General features: G+C 46.0%; 6 protein-coding genes across 6 annotated transcripts; 1 reads left to right on the plus strand and 5 right to left on the minus strand.

Moving 5' to 3' along the window:
* Window positions 1–4,516: 4,516 nt before the first annotated feature.
* CCR75_007253 (uncharacterized protein) lies at window positions 4,517–6,182 on the minus strand (the record flags this gene model as incomplete). The annotated part of the gene is made up of 2 exons (XM_067965314.1): window positions 4,517–4,986; window positions 5,018–6,182. 2 exons carry the CDS (start codon window positions 6,180–6,182, stop codon window positions 4,517–4,519), a joined length of 1,635 nt encoding a protein of 544 aa, XP_067819305.1.
* A 2,679-nt stretch (window positions 6,183–8,861) lies between these two features.
* On the plus strand, window positions 8,862–9,251 carry CCR75_007254 (uncharacterized protein; the record flags this gene model as incomplete). Its single annotated transcript, XM_067965315.1, has 1 exon — window positions 8,862–9,251. The coding sequence occupies one exon, from the start codon at window positions 8,862–8,864 to the stop codon at window positions 9,249–9,251; it is 390 nt and encodes a 129-aa protein (XP_067819321.1).
* Window positions 9,252–9,676: 425 nt separating this feature from the next.
* CCR75_007255 (uncharacterized protein) lies at window positions 9,677–15,052 on the minus strand (the record flags this gene model as incomplete). Its single annotated transcript, XM_067965316.1, has 1 exon — window positions 9,677–15,052. The coding sequence occupies one exon, from the start codon at window positions 15,050–15,052 to the stop codon at window positions 9,677–9,679; it is 5,376 nt and encodes a 1,791-aa protein (XP_067819314.1).
* A 281-nt stretch (window positions 15,053–15,333) lies between these two features.
* CCR75_007256 (uncharacterized protein) lies at window positions 15,334–16,590 on the minus strand (the record flags this gene model as incomplete). The annotated part of the gene is made up of 1 exon (XM_067965317.1): window positions 15,334–16,590. The coding sequence occupies one exon, from the start codon at window positions 16,588–16,590 to the stop codon at window positions 15,334–15,336; it is 1,257 nt and encodes a 418-aa protein (XP_067819313.1).
* Window positions 16,591–17,213: 623 nt separating this feature from the next.
* Window positions 17,214–18,605, minus strand: CCR75_007257 (uncharacterized protein; the record flags this gene model as incomplete). Its single annotated transcript, XM_067965318.1, has 1 exon — window positions 17,214–18,605. The coding sequence occupies one exon, from the start codon at window positions 18,603–18,605 to the stop codon at window positions 17,214–17,216; it is 1,392 nt and encodes a 463-aa protein (XP_067819312.1).
* Window positions 18,606–18,886: 281 nt separating this feature from the next.
* CCR75_007258 (uncharacterized protein) lies at window positions 18,887–20,143 on the minus strand (the record flags this gene model as incomplete). Its single annotated transcript, XM_067965319.1, has 1 exon — window positions 18,887–20,143. The coding sequence occupies one exon, from the start codon at window positions 20,141–20,143 to the stop codon at window positions 18,887–18,889; it is 1,257 nt and encodes a 418-aa protein (XP_067819311.1).
* Between the last annotated feature and the right edge of the window lie 411 nt (window positions 20,144–20,554).

The raw sequence follows: 20,554 nt of genomic DNA on the forward strand, positions 1-20,554 counted from the left end.
TCGCCGAGGCACTGTTGTAGGATTGCTCCTCAACTTAGGCAATTTGGATTGCCTCTTCCATCGTCGACGGCACCTTTCTGAAAAGGGCCTGTCGCGATGGGCCATGCCGTAGTCCGTTCATAAACGTGGCCTTAATGTGCTCCGGAATCGGGTCTACGGTTATGGACGCCGACAGCGAGCGCATCTCTTGCACATATTCTTGCAGAGATCGCTTTGCCTGTCGCGCTCCAAAGAAGCGCGCCTGAAGCAACACTTCGTTGTTCGGCGGCTGGTACATGGCGCGAATCTTTTCCTTAAAGATCGCCCATGACGGGAACGCCTTTCTGTCCGCCATAAGCGCCGAGTGAGCTCACTCTGAGGCCTTACCGCGTAGATGCGACATGGCGTACGACACCATCCGGCTGTCGTCCTCGATGAGCTGGGCGACACCGCATTGCTCCACGGCTAAAAGCCAGTGGACAATCGTGTGCGCCGCAGTTCCATCGAACTTGGGCGGGTCCATCCGAATGGGCCTCGGCTGATGCGGCCGGGCAGAGAGCATCTCAACAGTCCTGTTGTGAGCCTCGCTCCGAGCCTGCTCATGCCTCAGCTCATCTTAAGTCTGAGTGACGGACTCCGCCGCTGCATGGCTCTGTGCCTCGCACGCGGCCGTCCGCTGTCCGAGCACGAATGCCTCAAACTGCTCCAACTGAGCAACATGTTGCTCAGGAGGACTACTCAGGAGCCTGGCCAGGCTTGTTCACCAAGTCTATGCGCCATTAGCCCTGCCACCTCCTGATGATCTTCGGTGAGGTAGGGAAAACGAGCCCAATCAATATTATGGCTCATCCTCACATACACACGCAGAGATGCGTATCGTGGGAAGGAATTCAAGTGCTACCATGTGTAGGCGGGCACGTCTTAATGCGGCCACGCTCTACTCAAACACACACCCTAGCACAGCGAGGAAGCGGTTTAACCAGCTTCTCTTGCGTGCAGTGAGGTAGTTCTGGTGGGCGCGTTAGCGACCTCACCCAATGCACTGAGTAATCTAGTAAGTGTCTTTACGGGAGCGGTAATCCGGCTCCACGTGCGCACTTACTAAGTAGAAAGTAGTTTTCAAATTAATTTATATTTAGTCGCATTAAATACAAATACCTATTATTACCAATCAAAAATGTCATCTCTGCAGATAACACTAATATGTATTGCGATCGCGTATCGGATGACGCTAGGCGTCGTCCCTCCAAATGTGATTGCACCTATGTGCATCACATACACAAGTGTTGATCAAACTTGAGCCACACCAGAGTGGAGGGACTTTATTTAAGGATTTGACTATCCCCTTAAGTACAACAAATGCACTTCACGGGTACTGTGTAACATTAGGGCACGTTCACGTCTGGGTTTTGGCGTCATGTATTTAAGCTGCTAGGTAGCAGGCTCCACATGTCGACCGCAGATCATCCCAGACTGATGGCCAAACAGAACGTGCCGATCGGGTCGATACGGATGTATTGCGCACAGTAGCGACTCCCAAAGAACGGAGCAAGCAATTGCCCTTTGTCGAGTTCGCTATAGATAACAGTGTCCACGCCAGAAATGGTGAGACATAGTTTTAAATAAACGGACGCGCCATCCTCGGACGGCAGTCTCGTTTGTGCGTAGCCCGGGTCTTAGTAGGTGGGGCCCTCACTATTCTTGGTGCGAAAGAGGGAGACAGTTTCGCTGTTTTGCCAATATGACGACGACCTGCGAAGGTATCATAAACTAGTCTAAAAATTACAACCTACTTGGTAAGTGCGCACGAGGAGACGAATTACCGCTCCCGTGACGACACTTTACCAGAGTTCTTAGTGTGTTGGGTGAGGTCGATTGCGCGCCCACCACAACTACCTCACTGCCCGCAAGAGAAGCAGGTTTAACCGCTTCCTCGCTGTGCTAGGGTGTGTGCTTAAGTAGAGCGTGGCCGCATCACGACGTGCCCGCCTACATACCAGGTGTAACGGGGCACTACGACTTGTATCGCTTCATTACAAGTCCACTTCGCACTGCTTCAGTGCGAGTGGTGTCTCACGTCACTTCACGAACAATAGTACGTGCAGAAGAAGTCTTCTCTTTAAAATACTTGCTTTAAAGAGGGTTAATTAAAAACTGTATTAATATAATTACGTTATTCTTGTCTATCTACCTATAACTAACTTAATTAAAAACTAATACAAAACATGTACAAAAACTTTTATCTGTCTTTCTGTATGCGCGCGTCCAGCGCTGACTGGACCGTGGCGAGAGTAGAAATAATGGTCTATATCGACCAATGGATAAGCTTTTAGAATATTACCATGTAAAATAATATTCTCCAATTATTATCTACCTTTTAGATAATATATTAATTAACAACCTTCAAGTGTTAATTTCATGTATCAATGTACACCCCGTTACACAGCTTTCAAACATCAGCGCAATCGACGATCATTGCTAGAACCAGCGCGAAAGCCTTCTTGTGAAGCCGCGCGACCGCTAGCTTGAAAGCCACGAACATGCAGAGTGCTTCGCACCAGCACGCAACGAGTCGCTCTTTCCACTTGGCGACGTCAACGACACGTACTGGAACTCCTTTTAAATGACAAACTTCTTGCTCAAGGTTTTATAACCTCCGACCAATGGACTTTAGCAGCTCGCTGTGACACAGTGGTGAAGCTGCACCGGATTCTGAAGTAGCTAACCCACTTTAGATCTGTGCTGTGGGTGTCAAAATTCCCAAGTACTTGCTTCATTACGATGCGGTATACAGCTTCAATTCTAGCGGCTGAAAAAGTTGCTTTGACACAGTCCCGTTTCTTGAGATTGTCTTTATGCTATGCAGCCGCGAGTTTGTCTTCATTGCAGTCCTCAATTGTCGCAGTCTCGTACATCAACAGCTAAAGTCGGCGTGACTTTTCTATAACAGAAGTGATCGCCTCGTATTGCTATAAAATCTTCATAGCTTCTAACGAGGTCGCGGAGAGGATTTAGCGTTTTCCCTGTCTTTCGTGCCGAATAACCGGCGCTGTACGCAAAGTAGTACACGCATCCGCTAGAAAAACTCACGTCTCCAAAGAATTGATTACAAAGAGGTTTAGCCGATCCGTCAGACCAGCTTACGTGTGGAATTGGCCTCGGTATTTATTCGGACTTGCTGAACCAAACAGCGCAATGAATTTGGACATGAGCATAGCGGAATGGCGTGCTTCGAAAGAAGGAGACAGAGTTTGACTTGAAAACGATTGGTCTACTATCTTTGCAAGGTGCTGCCGCAAAGCTAGATGGCTTGTCGCCGCATACCATGTATCGCAGACTAGCTCAAGCACAGCACATTGGTGGCCTATTCGTCGTCACGATTGAAATGGCTGAAGCGAGCGTGTTGACACATCTGCCTTCGGCTCTAACAGCCACGTGGCCGCATTGGCACAACCTATGACGCTAAGACACGGAACACTAGTGCAATTGAGGGCACTGAGCTCCAAACCACTCGACCATTCCACCGATGCAATTGATGTGGCTGTCCATTGTTAAGGAACACTTTACGCGTCTGTACTTTTACTCCTGCTTGTCTAGGAGGACGGTTCACGGGTGCGACGCAATTTACACAATTAAAGGTATTTCTGCAGCTTCGAGGCGCTTTTGAAGCGGTTAAACGCATACATTCTAATGGGTAATTAATTTGTACTAGATTGGCAAGGACTAATACGCTCGCTTGATGAACAAGTTGTCAGTGGATGTAAATGCGTTAAAACTTTTTGCCCGAGACGAACCACGTTTGATGCATCGAGTAGTATGAATTGCTAGCATAGACCAAGAATGGGGGCGAAATCTTGGACTTTGGTCAGCTTTGGATGCCACGAGTGCGAAAGCTGAACAAAGCAAGCCACTGAGCAATTTGGCCCTCGGGGTAAAGAATCCACAGACGCGCTGTCACCGTTGATTCACAGATTTAAAGCGAATTTTATAAAACAGCGCTTGAGGATTCGCGTCGTTATGGGTGGGAAAGTAAGCCGGTGGCTTAAACAAAGTCTACTCGTCAGCTTCGAGTGCCAGCCCGTTTTATTGAGTGCTATTTGTGGCGCTAACTACAGAAGCATCTCACTCCACTGCTTTAACACATCACCGCAATTGATGATCTTAACATGCGAAAGCAGACGCTTTAACGAGTTTACGTAACTTAACTTTAGCAACGAAATCCAACGTGTACACGTTTAACGTACGTGTCATAGAGTAACGCATTAGCAGTTTTGTTGCAAAGATGTCGCGACGCTGAGCACCTATTTCCATAGCAGAAGCATTTTTGGTAATTTTTCACACATTTATGGTAACTCTTTATCATGAGCTTGCTGTCGGTCAAGGCGCATAAAATAATAACTTGTGACTGACATGCAAAAAGGTAGCCTATTTTCATTGCTAAACGAGTGCGCTATCTCAAATAATACCGGTGTAGAACGAGTAAAACAGATCTTTAATTGTCTAGCATCCGTGCAACGAGAACAATGGAACAGCTCTTTCAGTGCCGCAACTTGTGATCATCATTGACGACATTGTCCGACTTTTTAAAGATCGAGCGCAATTTAGCCCAGAAATTTGAAAACCAGCGGCGGATGGTCGACAGCACGCTTTTTGGAGGAACTGCTCCATCAGAAGGCGGATCGACCACGTGAGTGCTTGTACGAGAGGATTCGGGGCCATTTCTGACTGGTGAAGGTTTGTGTGGAGAAATTTCATCTGCATGTATTTCAATTGTATCGTCGACGGAAGGAAGGTGCGACTTAACCTCGCTCTCTGAATGCATGGCTGGGGACTCGCGGATTAAAGAATTTTCTTTTGCCGAACCTTTGAGATGGTCTATTGTCTTAGGTTCAACCATTGAATCCTTATGGATCGCTTCCAATGACTCTCGGATTGAAGGATTATCCGTTGCCGTTCCTTTGAGATGGTTTATCGTCTCAGGTTCGACCACTGAATCCGTATGGGACGCTTGTGATAAGAGGATTTTCCGTTGTCGTACCTTTGAGATGGTTTATCGTCTCAGGTTCGACCACTGAATCCGTATGGGACGCTTTAACTGTCGGATTTTCAATTTTCGTTGCTTCAATTGAAGGAAGATTGGTCGACGTTGTAACTTTGCGAGTTTTGCTGGCTGGAAAACAACGAGCGATGGTTTTAGATATTTTTTTCTGAGCTGAAACAGTGTCTGTTTTTTCGGTCAGCATTGGTATTGGATCTTCTACATTGGGTGGTGTTAGATCAACAACTACTGGGCTGGCATGATTCGTCAACGTGGTAGATGGAACACTTGGTTTGTCAACAGTAGCCCACTTTTGAATCTTCAAGGCCATCGCGTCATTTTCGTCTACATCAAGTGCCCACATGATGTACTTAGTCAAGCTATTTTCGTATAGTTGACGTAGCTTAACGACGAGACTTTGAAGGCCTTCATCTCCAGACTGCTCAGCGTACGCTACTGCAATTTCCATTTTTTTACTGAAGATGGGATTGCCTAGTTCACGTGAAAACAGAAGAAAGTCAACCACGTCCGGTATTGAATGTTCCAAACCATTCATAATTTTGCCTGCCAAATCGCTATAACCCTTTTTCATAGCGAAGTCGAGCATAGGTTTGAGACTATCGCCAAAGGGAAGAAGTAGCGCGGTAGCGAGGTAAAGATTTGGGCGGTCGATGCGCTTGTATGTAACAAACCATGTTAGCATCGCTAGGTTCGAACTTGTAAATAACTTCTCTGCTGCTTCTTCTGGCGTATTCTTGGGGTCGCGCGAAAATTTGAACCAGCCTTGTGCGTTCTCGGGATCGAGATGAGATTTAGGCTCAAATACTGCCCTTATGACTTCTTTTAGGTATTTTGACTTCGAGTTTATGGACTTCGCAAGGACAAGTGTGTCGAAAAGCTTTTGTATACTTGCATCATCGCGAATTTGCGTTACATGATTCATTGCCCAATCTTCATGAGCTCCAGCTTTTTTCTTCGTTATTTCACACTCTTCTTTAAATCTCTTTAGCGAATCGAGCAACTCGGTCTTTACGGTTTTTAAGTTGTTACTGGAGAGGGTGTTGTTGGCCGGGGAGAGGAAGGGAATCACATTATTCTTCAAGTGTTCATTTAGTGTCGTTTCAAGCGCGGTGGGCCGCGCCGAAAAAAACGCAGCAGATTCCATTGCAAGAATCGCAACAGCAAAAATGAAGTTCCACATAGAATATCTTCTATCGGACGGTTGTTTGAGGTGACTTGGTGGCGGAGAGGTAGAAAAATTATTGTCGATTGCTTCACGTCGATGGCGCACTGACTAGATTGGCAATACAGATTATTATTTCTTTATTTACAGTAGAGAAATAAAATCTGTATTGCCAATCTGGTCCGTGCGCCATTAGCGCAACCTTAACCTCGTAATGTCTCAGCATAATGATTATTAGCTAGATTAACAGATGTAAGATGGCGTGATTTTTGTAAAGGCCTGCTAGGTCTTATGTGTAAAATCGGCTTCGTGGATGCTTCCAACTTAGTGTAAGCATGACTATCGATTATAGAGGCCTCGGGTACGTACTCTTAAGTGATGATTTTTACACAAGTAAACATAGATGCAAATGATTTTTTTATGAACTCCTCACAGATATCGTCGTTTGCTCAGAGCACCATCGACAAACTATTTAAAGTGCAGCTGATTAGGCGCCTTGAGTTCTATTTTACGTTATGTACCCTGCAGCCAATATCTAAAAAAAATATGCGGTGTGGCAGCGACAACACGATTTGTTTTAATTTTAATAAGCGGTAGCTCATCGCAGAATTGCAATTGTCAGTTTTTGCAATTATTTCGTCCCCCCGAAAGACATCATTTTTGATAGCTTTTAATTATATCTTTGTATTGATATTGGAAAAAAAGAAGGTCGATAAAGACAAATTTCATTTTCGCAATTCGCTCGTCGACAGCTGCCTAGGTTGTCAGCAAAGGCTTTTGTCAAGTATAGCCGTCATCCAAACAGGAACCAAGAGGGCACCGATATTGAATAGTGACAGCCACGATCAGCCACCGGGTACACCGGCGCTCACATCCTAGTTAAGGACATTCCAGAGATCTTGCACGTAATAAGCATGTAAATAGACAACCTGAACCTCTCTCAAAGAATAGCCGTCATCCGTCATGGAACAGCATTGAGAAAGTAAAACGTAAAAGTTCTTATGTTCGTACATGAAATATTGGCAATTTTTCAGAAAGTGCAAAGCTTTGAATCGGAAAAGCTGCGGATTCTCGATCAAAATGGACAATTCCGGTACCAATACCCGCGATTTCACACGAAGTGCTGAGCATTGGCTTTGATACCGCTGCCGAGCTAATTTTCTTGATATTAGGCATGCAAATAATTGTGGAAAGGGAACATGTAAAAAAAAGCCAAGAGGTGGTGCTTTATAAATTACACACAAGCTATGTATGCCGAACAAGTCTAGTAACATCTCCCCACTAGCTTAAGATTTGACGGGCTAAGGGAGCCGTCTGTCGCCAAGCCTCATAACCAGAATCCTCCTCCTTGATCATCCGTACATGTGTGCAAAGCCCATTTTACTAGATGCCAGTTCAGTTCTGATCCTCTGACTGTGTACATGTTGATGAACATAGCCTATAAGCTTGACTATTCTCCGGCTTGACGGCGCTTCTGTACCGGTACTGGCTGCATTGTTGATAACTGCATCTTTGACAAACCTACTTACAACATTCGCTAAAAATACGATGGCGATGTGTCGATCACGAACGAAAAAAACATCGCGGTTACAGCACATTCCTTGCAATATGGGTTGTAATTGCCGACGTTTTTTCGACAAGGTGCGAGGAGCTTCCACCGTTTGAAATTTTCCACGCGTTTTGTCACATCGTCCTGCCTCAGATATGATCTGACTTCTTTCCTAGCCCTTTCCATCGTTTCTGTATTAGTCACGGCAGGGAGTCGTCGGACTATGGCGAAACTGACTTTAAAAGTGTAGTTGGTTGAGAAACATGAAACGCGAAATTTGCAGCACTTTAAACTACTGATTGAATCTTTTTGCTTATGTAAGGTCTCAACATGCGCCGTTTAAATTTAAAAAATATTAGCAAAGTAAAAATAGATTTGCGTTAAAGGGTGGGAGGCCAAAACGCTAAGCGCCAGATAATCTGTTTCGACCATAAAAGAGACACTTGGCACCTCGCAGACGAGGAAGGAGGGAACTATCTTTTGCAGAAACACGACGCTAGAAGCGTAGGTGGCCGAAGGCTTCTGCGCTGTCGTGATTGCCGCTGATCACCGAAGAAGGTCAAATATCAATGAGAGGGACTACTGGTGACGCAACGGGTGGCAATTGGTTAAGACGGATTCATCTTTTTGCATCACGACAGTGTGCTAAAAGACGTCAGAAACCACGACGATCTACACGGTTTGTGAATTACATTCCTACAGTATCAACCGATAAATTTCATACGCATTAACATCTCAGCTAATGCTGTGTAATACACACAGCCCTCGCTTCACAATTCTTTCGTGACACAACTCGACGGCAATTTACGTAAATTAATCCGTAGCCCTACCCCTGCCAACATACTAGTTGTAATGACAATGCCGCGCAAAAATCGAATAAAGCGCGGGAGGGTAGGGGTCGGAACTTGTCTCGTCTGGTCGTTCGATCGTCCGTCCTGTCATTGCTGGCGGCCGCAACTCTCCTTCGCTCATTGTCATTTATCGAAAATACTCGTGGCAACACAGTGGTATTTATCCTTTCTCGAAGCGTTCAGCACCGTTTAAAGTCAACAACAATAAGTCGGTAACACGGGAAAAGGTTTTCACAACTCTTAAAAACCCCAGAAACATCAATGAGGCAGCGCACCAAGAGCGTCGTGACCGTGCGCGAATATTTCCGCATGGATGGTAGCGGCGCCCCTGAACAGGAAGACGACGATGACAGTGACGATTGGATGCTCATTGCCATGCAGGGATCGTGCGTAAACATGATTAAACCAGGCGAGAAAGGGCGCGCGCGCTCGTCGACATGTGACTCCCTGGCGGAGACAGACGATGACTCGGATAGCGAAGAAAGTGATGGCATTCTACGAATTCGAGCGTGCAGCCACGATCGCCGTATTAGCTTTGACGACGATATCAATGTTGTCGAAATCCCTGCACGCTCGACTTTCGACGCTGACTACAAGCATCGTGTTTGGTACTCGCGCGACGAGCTGCGCCGCAGTCAAGAGTGCTGCTAGACTACATTTATCATAGAACAAGTGCTCGCGTCTTTCGTTTTTTGAGGCCCAATCCAATGGTTGTATTTGGTCAAGTAAAGAGGATGATGCGCGAGTACATTTACACGAAGTGTTTGGAGCTACACGACTCTCGAGACTGGCGAGGCTAATGATGCATATCTAAAGGACCACCTAGGCAATTCGCGCCGCCAGTTACTGGACTATTTATCGAGTCGAGTGTAGGCGCAGACATTAGGTCGACAGATAGTGTATTGTGGCTCGGAGATCCGAAGTGATAGGATTCTACGTGCGAAATACACTCGTATACGACAATACATTTGCCACCTTTATTATCTTTGTCAACTTGCTAGAACGCACCAAAACATGCGCGATTCTCGTGCATCCACACACGGAACAGCAATATTTTGAGAACCTAAAATTTGTTTTTACGAAAGGTGAAAGCTGCATTGGCCTTCATTGATGCAGTATAATAGTCGCTGCTTCATGACATCACGCGTCGAGTAATCCGGAAGTTTAAGGTAATTCGTACATGTCGAAGCAGATGGAAGCACAGCATCATTCTCCTCGATACTGGTGGCATCCGTTGTCTCTGGCAGCTTGCGTACGACCGTAAGCTTCGGTTCGAGATTTCGAAGCCCACCGAGCGGGAGACGATTAGCCCCCGTGACAAATCGCACAAACAGCCGCTGCTCGTCAATCGACAACTCACACAGAATCGACACAAGGTTGGCAATTGTAAGACTCTCTGCTGTGTACCCGTGGTCGCACACCATATGTTCGCGTAAGTCAAGGCCATCGCGATCCCACATGGTACTGCCTGTACCTCGGTCACATAAGAGCTCTTCAAGCTCACGAACATTAAACGACTCAAAGAAGCGACACATCTGGTACTCTGCATTGCCGCCATAAATTTGCTCAAAGCCCTGCAAAAATGCTTGTACTTGACACTTGATCGAACGGTCCAGTAGAAATTCCAAACTCAGCTTCACATATTCATGCAGCAGAGGTAGCGTCACTGAGATGTCGCCCCCTTGGGCTACAAGTGGAATATCGTCTGCTCCGATCATTGTGAATGAAAGGCACATAGCGTCGACTTCTCTCATCCATGGAGCCACGCTGGACATCTCACATTTATCAGACCCTTTTATTGCAGCGTACTTGACCGCTAGATTGTGCAAGTAACGCAACGAGTTGGCGACGGTAGGGTTGAGCTCGTCGACGTACGAAAGCGATCTATCAATGCTCACCCCGTCACCAACCATTTTCTCACCGCGTAAAGCACGAAGAAATGGTCGGGCAAACGGCAAGTTCAATAGGCGTTCATCCAGGATCGCTTGACCAACAAAACACCCAAGAAATCGAAACCACGTCCGAACATCCACTTCGTCCGTTACATTTTCTACAATCATGCTATCTTTCCATTCGGTCTTTGTAAAAAGAGATGCCTCGACCAGGTCGTCGTCATAGATGTACGGCTTTGGATATAGCCCAAATGGTGCAGTCACTGGTGGCTTTTCATCAATATTCATGCCCGTGATTGCCGATTCATTCAGGTAGCTAAAAGATTCAATTTCTGACTCGAGTACTTCTGGACTTTCCGCAAGGTTCACCATTAAAGTATCAACATCAGCTCGTGTGATGGCAACAAGCATGACATTTAATGGCGTGCCTTCACATAATGGCGACACATGTTTGGTAACGGCTCGATAATCTCGCTCATACATGCGTCGACCTGAGCGTGAGATCATGCAATCTCCATCCATAACGACAATGCCAGCATCCGTGCCCGGAAAATTCACAGTGTCACAGTGGGCACATTGCAATACAGGATGGTGCACGCGTTTTGCATGATGAGGGAAAACTTTGGCGAGATACTGAGCTTCCGTGTCACTTAAGATCCACCACTTAAGCGTGCAACCAGACGTCGTCTTGGACACAGTTTCACTCGCTTCATTAAGCTGTGATACACAATCACACGACATTGCAGTGGAATGCCAGTCGTGATCATCTAAACATTGGGCGCACTGTGGGATTGAGATTTTCCAGCTACGGAGTTGTGCTAATAAAGGCGAGGCGGAGTTTTTTGCTTTGTCAAATGGTGTATCTTTGTCCTTGATAGCTGGCTTTTCATGAGTCAAGAGTTGTCGATGGAGCGAACATGTTGGAATGTGGAGTACTTTGCACTGAAAGCAGTGATATACTGCTATGCGATGATATCCGCGGACAACTAGCGAGCTATTCGTTTCAGGCGATTCGTCAATAGTTACTCGCTTTTGCTCTTCATCACTCAATCGCCTTCCTCCGTCTTCGTCCAACCAAAGTTGCAATTGTTTCGACTGTATTTGCTGGCACACTAGAGTAAAAAATTCAGTGGTTGGCCCCAGACCAGTTCCCACTTCCCCAAGGAATTCAACCTCAATAACCGCTTTCTTTCCGCCGTACATAGATATAAGTTTCACTGCCGATTGTAGAAGACGCGACCGTGCCACTCGCACCTTAAGTCGTGGAAGTTTTACAGTTTGCAAAAGAATTTCGAGACCTGATGCACGGGTGCGGCTCGTTCCGTCTCGTAACCGACGTCTGCTGCCAGACGCATTTAATCGAGGTGGGTGCACCAATGCCAGGTCTTCTTGCACAGCTTTTCTCCAAACGGTACGACACAAATATTGAATTGCTCTTGAGCACCCACTTGTCGTCGCATATATAAATTGACATAACATCTCAAATTCCACCAAAAACGAAAATTCATTTATTAAACGAAAACACCACAGAGGAAGGGAATTTGTCAGCACAGCAACTGGCTGTTCCAAAACGCGAAGCACTTGGAGACTCAAGTAACTATTAACAAATTTAAAGTCAGTGTCAACCATTTTTCCAATGCAATGCTTTTGTAAAAGCTTAAGCAGAAGCAAAAAATCCCACACATCCTCCCATTTCTGATTCGACACTGCAGGCACAGACGGATTCACATCAATTGCTTTGATGGTATATTTAACAGCGTCGCCAGACATACTACTATCTGCCAAGGTCACTAGTCGAAATGTGATGTCGTGAGGTGATGCAGTCAATATACGAGTCAGAAATTTAGATGGGCTTGCATTTATGGTCTTTATGGTCTTCTTCCCGGCTTCTCCGAATTTCAAAATAGCTTCCAGTAGACTAATGTTATTTGGAAGAACGTGCTCATTGTAGATAGCTACCACTTTGCGTGGCTTGGCAACGTTGTTAGCAAATTCGCCACACTCATCAACTTCTCCCTCGTCTTCTATGTCTGTATCCGCCTCGGCCAGCGCGTCCAAAATCGGTTTAACATTCCCATTACGGCCATATAATTTATCAGCAATAAAATTCTCTATTGTCTCAATCCGAGCAAGAGGCTCTACAAGCACAACTGTGTCATGCACGGTACTTATGTTCAAACTCTGACCGTAAGATTTTTTAATTTCTGCATGCGACGATGTTTGCTCCCCATGAAAACCTGCTTCCTGATGACTTTGATCTTCATTGTCAGGTTCCACTGCCGGCTTGCATGCATCAATCAATACATGAACCTTAATGTGCTGCGTCAATAGCTCCAGATCGGTCGAGATGCTGACAGAAGAAAGGCCTAGATTATCCGTCCCTGATATGCAGAATACATCTTTGTCCGAGGAAATGGCATCTTGTAAATACTGCGAGAGCAACGAAACGAATTCCAATCCATCGCTGCCAGCGATTTGGTTTTCAAGAATTTGAGAAAAAGCGTGCTGGCCTTTCGTATCAGATAAAAGAGAAATTAGTACCTTGACTAGCCCACTGCACGCAATCTCATGAGCTGTCAAGAAATCGTCCCCTTTTGCAACAAAATCACGTAGCTTCAAAAGGACATGGACAAGCGAGACGTCGTTATCATCACTTACTATTTGGCTGGTTTCTAAAGTTTCCTGAAGCTCATTCACTAATCGTCTTAATTGAGTCATACGGCAATTTGTTGAGCTTGAGGCCCCAATATACTCGTCAACAAGCCGAGTGGCTGTCGTCTGAACGCTTTGTACATTATAACTGCTTGAATCTTCCACTTTTAAAGCGTGCAAGCGGATAATACTTGCCAAACCTTGACGTTCGAAACTGTCATTTGCAGCCTCTCGTACACCAGAATGTAGTAAAGGAACCTCAGTAATTCGTAACGCCATTTCTATAACAGCAACCTCTGCTTCTCCAGCAGTCGCCCTACCGTTACGCTTGGGGCTCAACACTCGCGCTAAAAAAGCACCAAGTTGAGATAGTTCGGTATGCTGATCAACAGCAAGCATTTGTTGACTACCATACACTACCCAGCAGCTACGGTAAATCACATGGAGACAATCATATCGTAATTTAGCACGGGACGTAAAATCGTAAACGCGAATCATCCGTGGCATAAGGTCGTGTGCAAGTGTGAGCACAAGGCGCGGCACCGTTGTAGTTGATTGAGTTTCGCCTGGAACGGGTAAAAGAACAATTGCAAGCTTTAAAGTCTCGCCCAGTAGCTGACATTCGGACAGAATTACTTTTTTATCCAGTAGAGCCGTGACGATTGGGGGCAAGTCAACAAAATGCAACTGAGATGCAGTAAGAACATTCTCTTGACTTGATTCGTTTGAAACACACGTAAGGAAATTGGAAAGGAAGCGTAAAATTCCCAAGGGGGAAACATGAGAGCTGGTGGATTTCTCCAAACTAACGTACGACGCCAGTTTGGTCACAAGTAAACGGCAAACTTCATCCGTCGCGACCATGGATGCAAATTTTAAATTGGTCGTGAAAGCCGTGCTTTCAGCAAGCTTTTGTAAGCACATGAAACTGCTTTCCAGAATTTCATGGTCACATGAGTGCAGCAAGCTTGTAATAAACGGCAGCCCTTGGCGTAATCTCTCTTCAAATGACAACGGAAAGTCAGTACACAAGTGGCTTACAATGCGAGCCGTCCGTCGTTGAATCTCCAGTGGGAAGAAGTCAATAAACTGCAGCAAGGTTACAATCCCATTCTCGTTGATCACCTCCGCTCGGTATTGTGCGCACATTTTTCGGTTGTGTGTTAAAGTGGATGCAAATCCGAGCGTTTGCTCGGCCTTGCACACGATCTGGTCCAACATCTGCAAAGCCAGCTCCGCCACATCCATGTACTCAATCTCCAGCAGCTTCTCACAAAGCGACGGGAGCACGTGCTCGGCTACCGCTTTCGGGATAGCTGTACCAGGGAAAAGCTCCAAAATGGTCGAGAGTGCTCTACTAGACAAAATTAAGATCTCCATAGATGGCGGAACGCGAAGAAGCTCGACGACAACTGGTACAAACTTGTCGACGCGAAATCCAGAGCCTTCTAGTGCCTCTTCAGACGAAAGCGATAGCGTCTCACACAGCTCCGTAAGCGCTGCCGTTTGCGTGTGTTCTGCTTGGTTTGATTGAATTTGCTCGAATATCCGCTGGAATCGTGAGTTGCCGCCTGGGCCCTGCAGGAGCTGCGAGAACGGAAACATACCATCAAGTACGGAACTTTCACCACTGTGCGGCTGCTCTAGAAGCTCTTGAATTGAATAGGAAACACCTTCTCCCTCCGCAGTATCAGACAGCGCCTCAAGCGCTTCAAGCATGTGCGAAGCATTAGATCGACGTCCACTGGCGCTACGTCGAGGTAGACTGGAAGACGGCGGAGACGTCACGGCAGACGAATCAAAATAGTCGCGTGAATCTTGATCATGCAAGTCATCGAGCGCTGCATCGAAAAGGTCGGCGTCGTCATGGTCATTGTCGCTCGCACTGATATCGCTACGCGCACTCATGTCGGGCTTCTTTTACCAGAATGAATGTCATGAAACCCAAATCGACCCCGAAAGAGTGCCATCTCCTGGTTCTCAAAACTTTGCAAGATTTGATTATTGCTAGTCGGACCTCGTATTACATGTTTGTCAGAGTAAATTTCGGACCTGACAGTCGCAACATAAATTATGTAATGTGGCTAAAATGCTGAGCAAAATTATGTGTCGACAGGTATTTATAGTACATGTACTGTCAATTCTTCAAGAACTTTCATGAAGATATTACACCAGTTCTTTGGTCTTTCCTAAACGCTGGATCTGGCACCTAAGCGAGCGCGCAAATTAGTGGCGATCGAATCGATAAATTGAAACGTATCTAGATAGTTCTCGCGCTTCAAAGTGGACCCATGAATAAGCAGTGCGAGATCCTTGGTCATCTGACCAGCCTCTACGCTATCGATGACGCAGGTCTCTAACTCCTCGCAAAAGGCTTTGAGCTGACTGTTGCGATCCAACTTGGCTCGATGCATCAGCCCCCGTGACCAGGCGAAAATACTAGCAATAGAATTTGTGCTTGTTTCACCGCCCTTCTGATGCACGCGAAAGTGACGAGTGACTGTACCATGCGCAGCCTCAGCCTCCAAGGTCTTGCCATCAGGTGTGAGCAACACGCTGGTCATAAGGCCAAGTGAGCCAAAGCCCTGCGCTAGAATGTCAGACTGTACGTCACCATCATAATTCTTACAGGCCCATACAAAGCCACCGGTAGACTTAAGGCACTGTGCTACCATGTCATCGATCAATCGATGTTCGTACCATGCGCCGATGGCTTTGAATTGCGCTTCATAAGTATCCTCGTACGTTTTTTGAAAAATTTCCTTGAAGCGGCCGTCGTAGTGCTTTAGAATTGTGTTCTTCGTGCTCATGTAGAGTGGCATCTTGCGCTCCAGTGCATACTCAAAACACGCTTTAGCAAAGCCCGTGATGGACTCAGACGTATTATACATGCCCAATCCAACGCCACCATCCAACCCTTTAAAGTCGTATACGTGATACGTTTTGATCTCGGATCTAGAGCGTGAGGGCGTGAAGGTCATTTGGAAAGTGCCCGGTTCATTCGCCACAAAATCCACAGCTTTATATTGATCACCAAAGGCATGACGGCCAATAATGATGGGATCCTTCCAGCCGGGTACTAATTTGGGAATATTCTTGCACACAATGGGCTCACGAAAAACCGTTCCACCCAACTCGTTGCGCAGTGTGCCATTAGGACTAGGCCACATCTTCTTCAGCCGAAACTCCTTAACACGGTCTTCGTCGGGCGTAATGGTGGCACACTTTATTCCAACATTGTGTCGCTTGATGGCACGCGCAGCCTCAATTGTCACCTCGTCGTTCGTAATGTCGCGGTGCTTAATTCCCAGGTCGTAGTATTCAATCTGAAGGTCCACAAACGGCAAAATAAGCTTTTCGCGAATATCCTTCCAAATGACGCGTGTCATCTCATCTCCGTCAAGCTCAACGATTGGGTTATCGACGGAGATTTTTTTAATGTCCATACTGCAGTAAAAGGCGATGGGAGTTTTGCTTTAGTCGACAAAACAAAGAATGAAGACGATGGTAACGGTCACATAAACGACCAAAAATGCAACTTTTTCGAGGAGGCGTTGTGATTGGTTTCCTGACTTACTAACTTTGTACACAATTAACATACCGAAGGAGTTATATATCCTTCTATATTTATATATGACGTGAGCTTATCTGTAAATTTGGCTGCTTTACGCATACAAGAATTGCCATGGTTGACATTATCTGAATTTCTCTTATCGAATCCCGTAATGTATCATTTCATTCATCAGAAGTACCACATCGCCGAGACTCATAAAAATAAGTTTGTCTAAAGTATTAGACATTATACGAAGCGATTTTTGAAAGGATGTTGCGACTTTGCCACTACCGTTTATACAAAAAAAAGATTCTAATTTGGCTTTTTCTGTTTCTCACACGCTAAACAAAGAGATAAATTTACCACGTGCTCCAAAGCTTAACTGCAAAATTCACACCATACTTTGGCATGTTAACTATTTTACAACTTTACAAATACTGCTATAAATTTCTATGAAGTAAATCTCCTCGGTGTACCTTGTAGCACCAACAAAACTATTTTGATCGTTTGAGCAGGCTACTTTGACCAGTTTGCCTCCGCTGAGTGGTCATTGCTAGTTCCATCCTCAATATTGGCAGCTTTAGTACTAGCCTCGTCATGGTCATCATCCTGTGGATTGGCGATGATGATATTTTCGTCTGCATTGCATCTATTGACATGCTTTAAATCGGGCAATCTAAGCTCCTGAACGACATTAGCTGATAAACCAGCTGACGCCACTGGTGCCTTCGACTCGAGACCAATTTCTTCCATTTCGTCTTCATCGTCAATGACGAAGCGCGGTACTTGCGCATTGTTATGCGCCATGTGCGTTGGGCTATCATCAGACGACATATCTTTACGACCACGATAGGTGGATTCGCCTCCGCGTTGCAGCATGTAGTCTCGATAGAACGGCATAAAGTTATGGTAAGCGTCAGCTAAAATATCCGAGAGNAGAATTTCATGGTCACATGAGTGCAGCAAGCTTGTAATAAACGGCAGCCCTTGGCGTAATCTCTCTTCAAATGACAACGGAAAGTCAGTACACAAGTGGCTTACAATGCGAGCCGTCCGTCGTTGAATCTCCAGTGGGAAGAAGTCAATAAACTGCAGCAAGGTTACAATCCCATTCTCGTTGATCACCTCCGCTCGGTATTGTGCGCACATTTTTCGGTTGTGTGTTAAAGTGGATGCAAATCCGAGCGTTTGCTCGGCCTTGCACACGATCTGGTCCAACATCTGCAAAGCCAGCTCCGCCACATCCATGTACTCAATCTCCAGCAGCTTCTCACAAAGCGACGGGAGCACGTGCTCGGCTACCGCTTTCGGGATAGCTGTACCAGGGAAAAGCTCCAAAATGGTCGAGAGTGCTCTACTAGACAAAATTAAGATCTCCATAGATGGCGGAACGCGAAGAAGCTCGACGACAACTGGTACAAACTTGTCGACGCGAAATCCAGAGCCTTCTAGTGCCTCTTCAGACGAAAGCGATAGCGTCTCACACAGCTCCGTAAGCGCTGCCGTTTGCGTGTGTTCTGCTTGGTTTGATTGAATTTGCTCGAATATCCGCTGGAATCGTGAGTTGCCGCCTGGGCCCTGCAGGAGCTGCGAGAACGGAAACATACCATCAAGTACGGAACTTTCACCACTGTGCGGCTGCTCTAGAAGCTCTTGAATTGAATAGGAAACACCTTCTCCCTCCGCAGTATCAGACAGCGCCTCAAGCGCTTCAAGCATGTGCGAAGCATTAGATCGACGTCCACTGGCGCTACGTCGAGGTAGACTGGAAGACGGCGGAGACGTCACGGCAGACGAATCAAAATAGTCGCGTGAATCTTGATCATGCAAGTCATCGAGCGCTGCATCGAAAAGGTCGGCGTCGTCATGGTCATTGTCGCTCGCACTGATATCGCTACGCGCACTCATGTCGGGCTTCTTTTACCAGAATGAATGTCATGAAACCCAAATCGACCCCGAAAGAGTGCCATCTCCTGGTTCTCAAAACTTTGCAAGATTTGATTATTGCTAGTCGGACCTCGTATTACATGTTTGTCAGAGTAAATTTCGGACCTGACAGTCGCAACATAAATTATGTAATGTGGCTAAAATGCTGAGCAAAATTATGTGTCGACAGGTATTTATAGTACATGTACTGTCAATTCTTCAAGAACTTTCATGAAGATATTACACCAGTTCTTTGGTCTTTCCTAAACGCTGGATCTGGCACCTAAGCGAGCGCGCAAATTAGTGGCGATCGAATCGATAAATTGAAACGTATCTAGATAGTTCTCGCGCTTCAAAGTGGACCCATGAATAAGCAGTGCGAGATCCTTGGTCATCTGACCAGCCTCTACGCTATCGATGACGCAGGTCTCTAACTCCTCGCAAAAGGCTTTGAGCTGACTTTTGCGATCCAACTTGGCTCGATGCATCAGCCCCCGTGACCAGGCGAAAATACTAGCAATAGAATTTGTGCTTGTTTCACCGCCCTTCTGATGCACGCGAAAGTGACGAGTGACTGTACCATGCGCAGCCTCAGCCTCCAAGGTCTTGCCATCAGGTGTGAGCAACACGCTGGTCATAAGGCCAAGTGAGCCAAAGCCCTGCGCTAGAATGTCAGACTGTACGTCACCATCATAATTCTTACAGGCCCATACAAAGCCACCGGTAGACTTAAGGCACTGTGCTACCATGTCATCGATCAATCGATGTTCGTACCATGCGCCGATGGCTTTGAATTGCGCTTCATAAGTATCCTCGTACGTTTTATGAAAAATTTCCTTGAAGCGGCCGTCGTAGTGCTTTAGAATTGTGTTCTTCGTGCTCATGTAGAGTGGCATCTTGCGCTCCAGTGCATACTCAAAACACGCTTTAGCAAAGCCCGTGATGGACTCAGACGTATTATACATGCCCAATCCAACGCCACCATCCAACCCTTTAAAGTCGTATACGTGATACGTTTTGATCTCGGATATAGAGCGTGAGGGCGTGAAGGTCATTTGGAAAGTGCCCGGTTCATTCGCCACAAAATCCACAGCTTTATATTGATCACCAAAGGCATGACGGCCAATAATGATGGGATCCTTCCAGCCGGGTACTAATTTGGGAATATTCTTGCACACAATGGGCTCACGAAAAACCGTTCCACCCAACTCGTTGCGCAGTGTGCCATTAGGACTAGGCCACATCTTCTTCAGCCGAAACTCCTTAACACGGTCTTCGTCGGGCGTAATGGTGGCACACTTTATTCCAACATTGTGTCGCTTGATGGCACGCGCAGCCTCAATTGTCACCTCGTCGTTCGTAATGTCGCGGTGCTTAATTCCCAGGTCGTAGTATTCAATCTGAAGGTCCACAAACGGCAAAATAAGCTTTTCGCGAATATCCTTCCAAATGACGCGTGTCATCTCATCTCCGTCAAGCTCAACGATTGGGTTATCGACGGAGATTTTTTTAATGTCCATACTGCAGTAAAAAGCGATGGGAGTTTTGCTTTAGTCGACAAAACAAAGAATGAAGACGATGGTAACGGTCACATAAACGACCAAAAATGCAACTTTTTCGAGGAGGCGTTGTGATTGGTTTCCTGACTTACTAACTTTGTACACAATTAGCATACCGAAGGAGTTATATATCCTTCTATATTTATTTATGACGTGAGCTTATCTGTAAATTTGGCTGCTTTACGCATACAAGAATTGCCATGGTTGACATTATCTGAATTTCTCCTATCGAATCCCGTAATGTATCATTTCATTCATCAGAAGTATCACATCGCCGAGACTTATAAAAATAAGTTTGTGTAAAGTATTCGACATTATACGAAGCGATTTTTGAAAGGATGTTGCAACTTTGCCACTACCGTTTATTCAAAA

Source organism: Bremia lactucae, linkage group LG15 (assembly GCF_004359215.1).
Source record: "Bremia lactucae strain SF5 linkage group LG15, whole genome shotgun sequence".
Classification (NCBI taxonomy): domain Eukaryota; phylum Oomycota; class Peronosporomycetes; order Peronosporales; family Peronosporaceae; genus Bremia; species Bremia lactucae.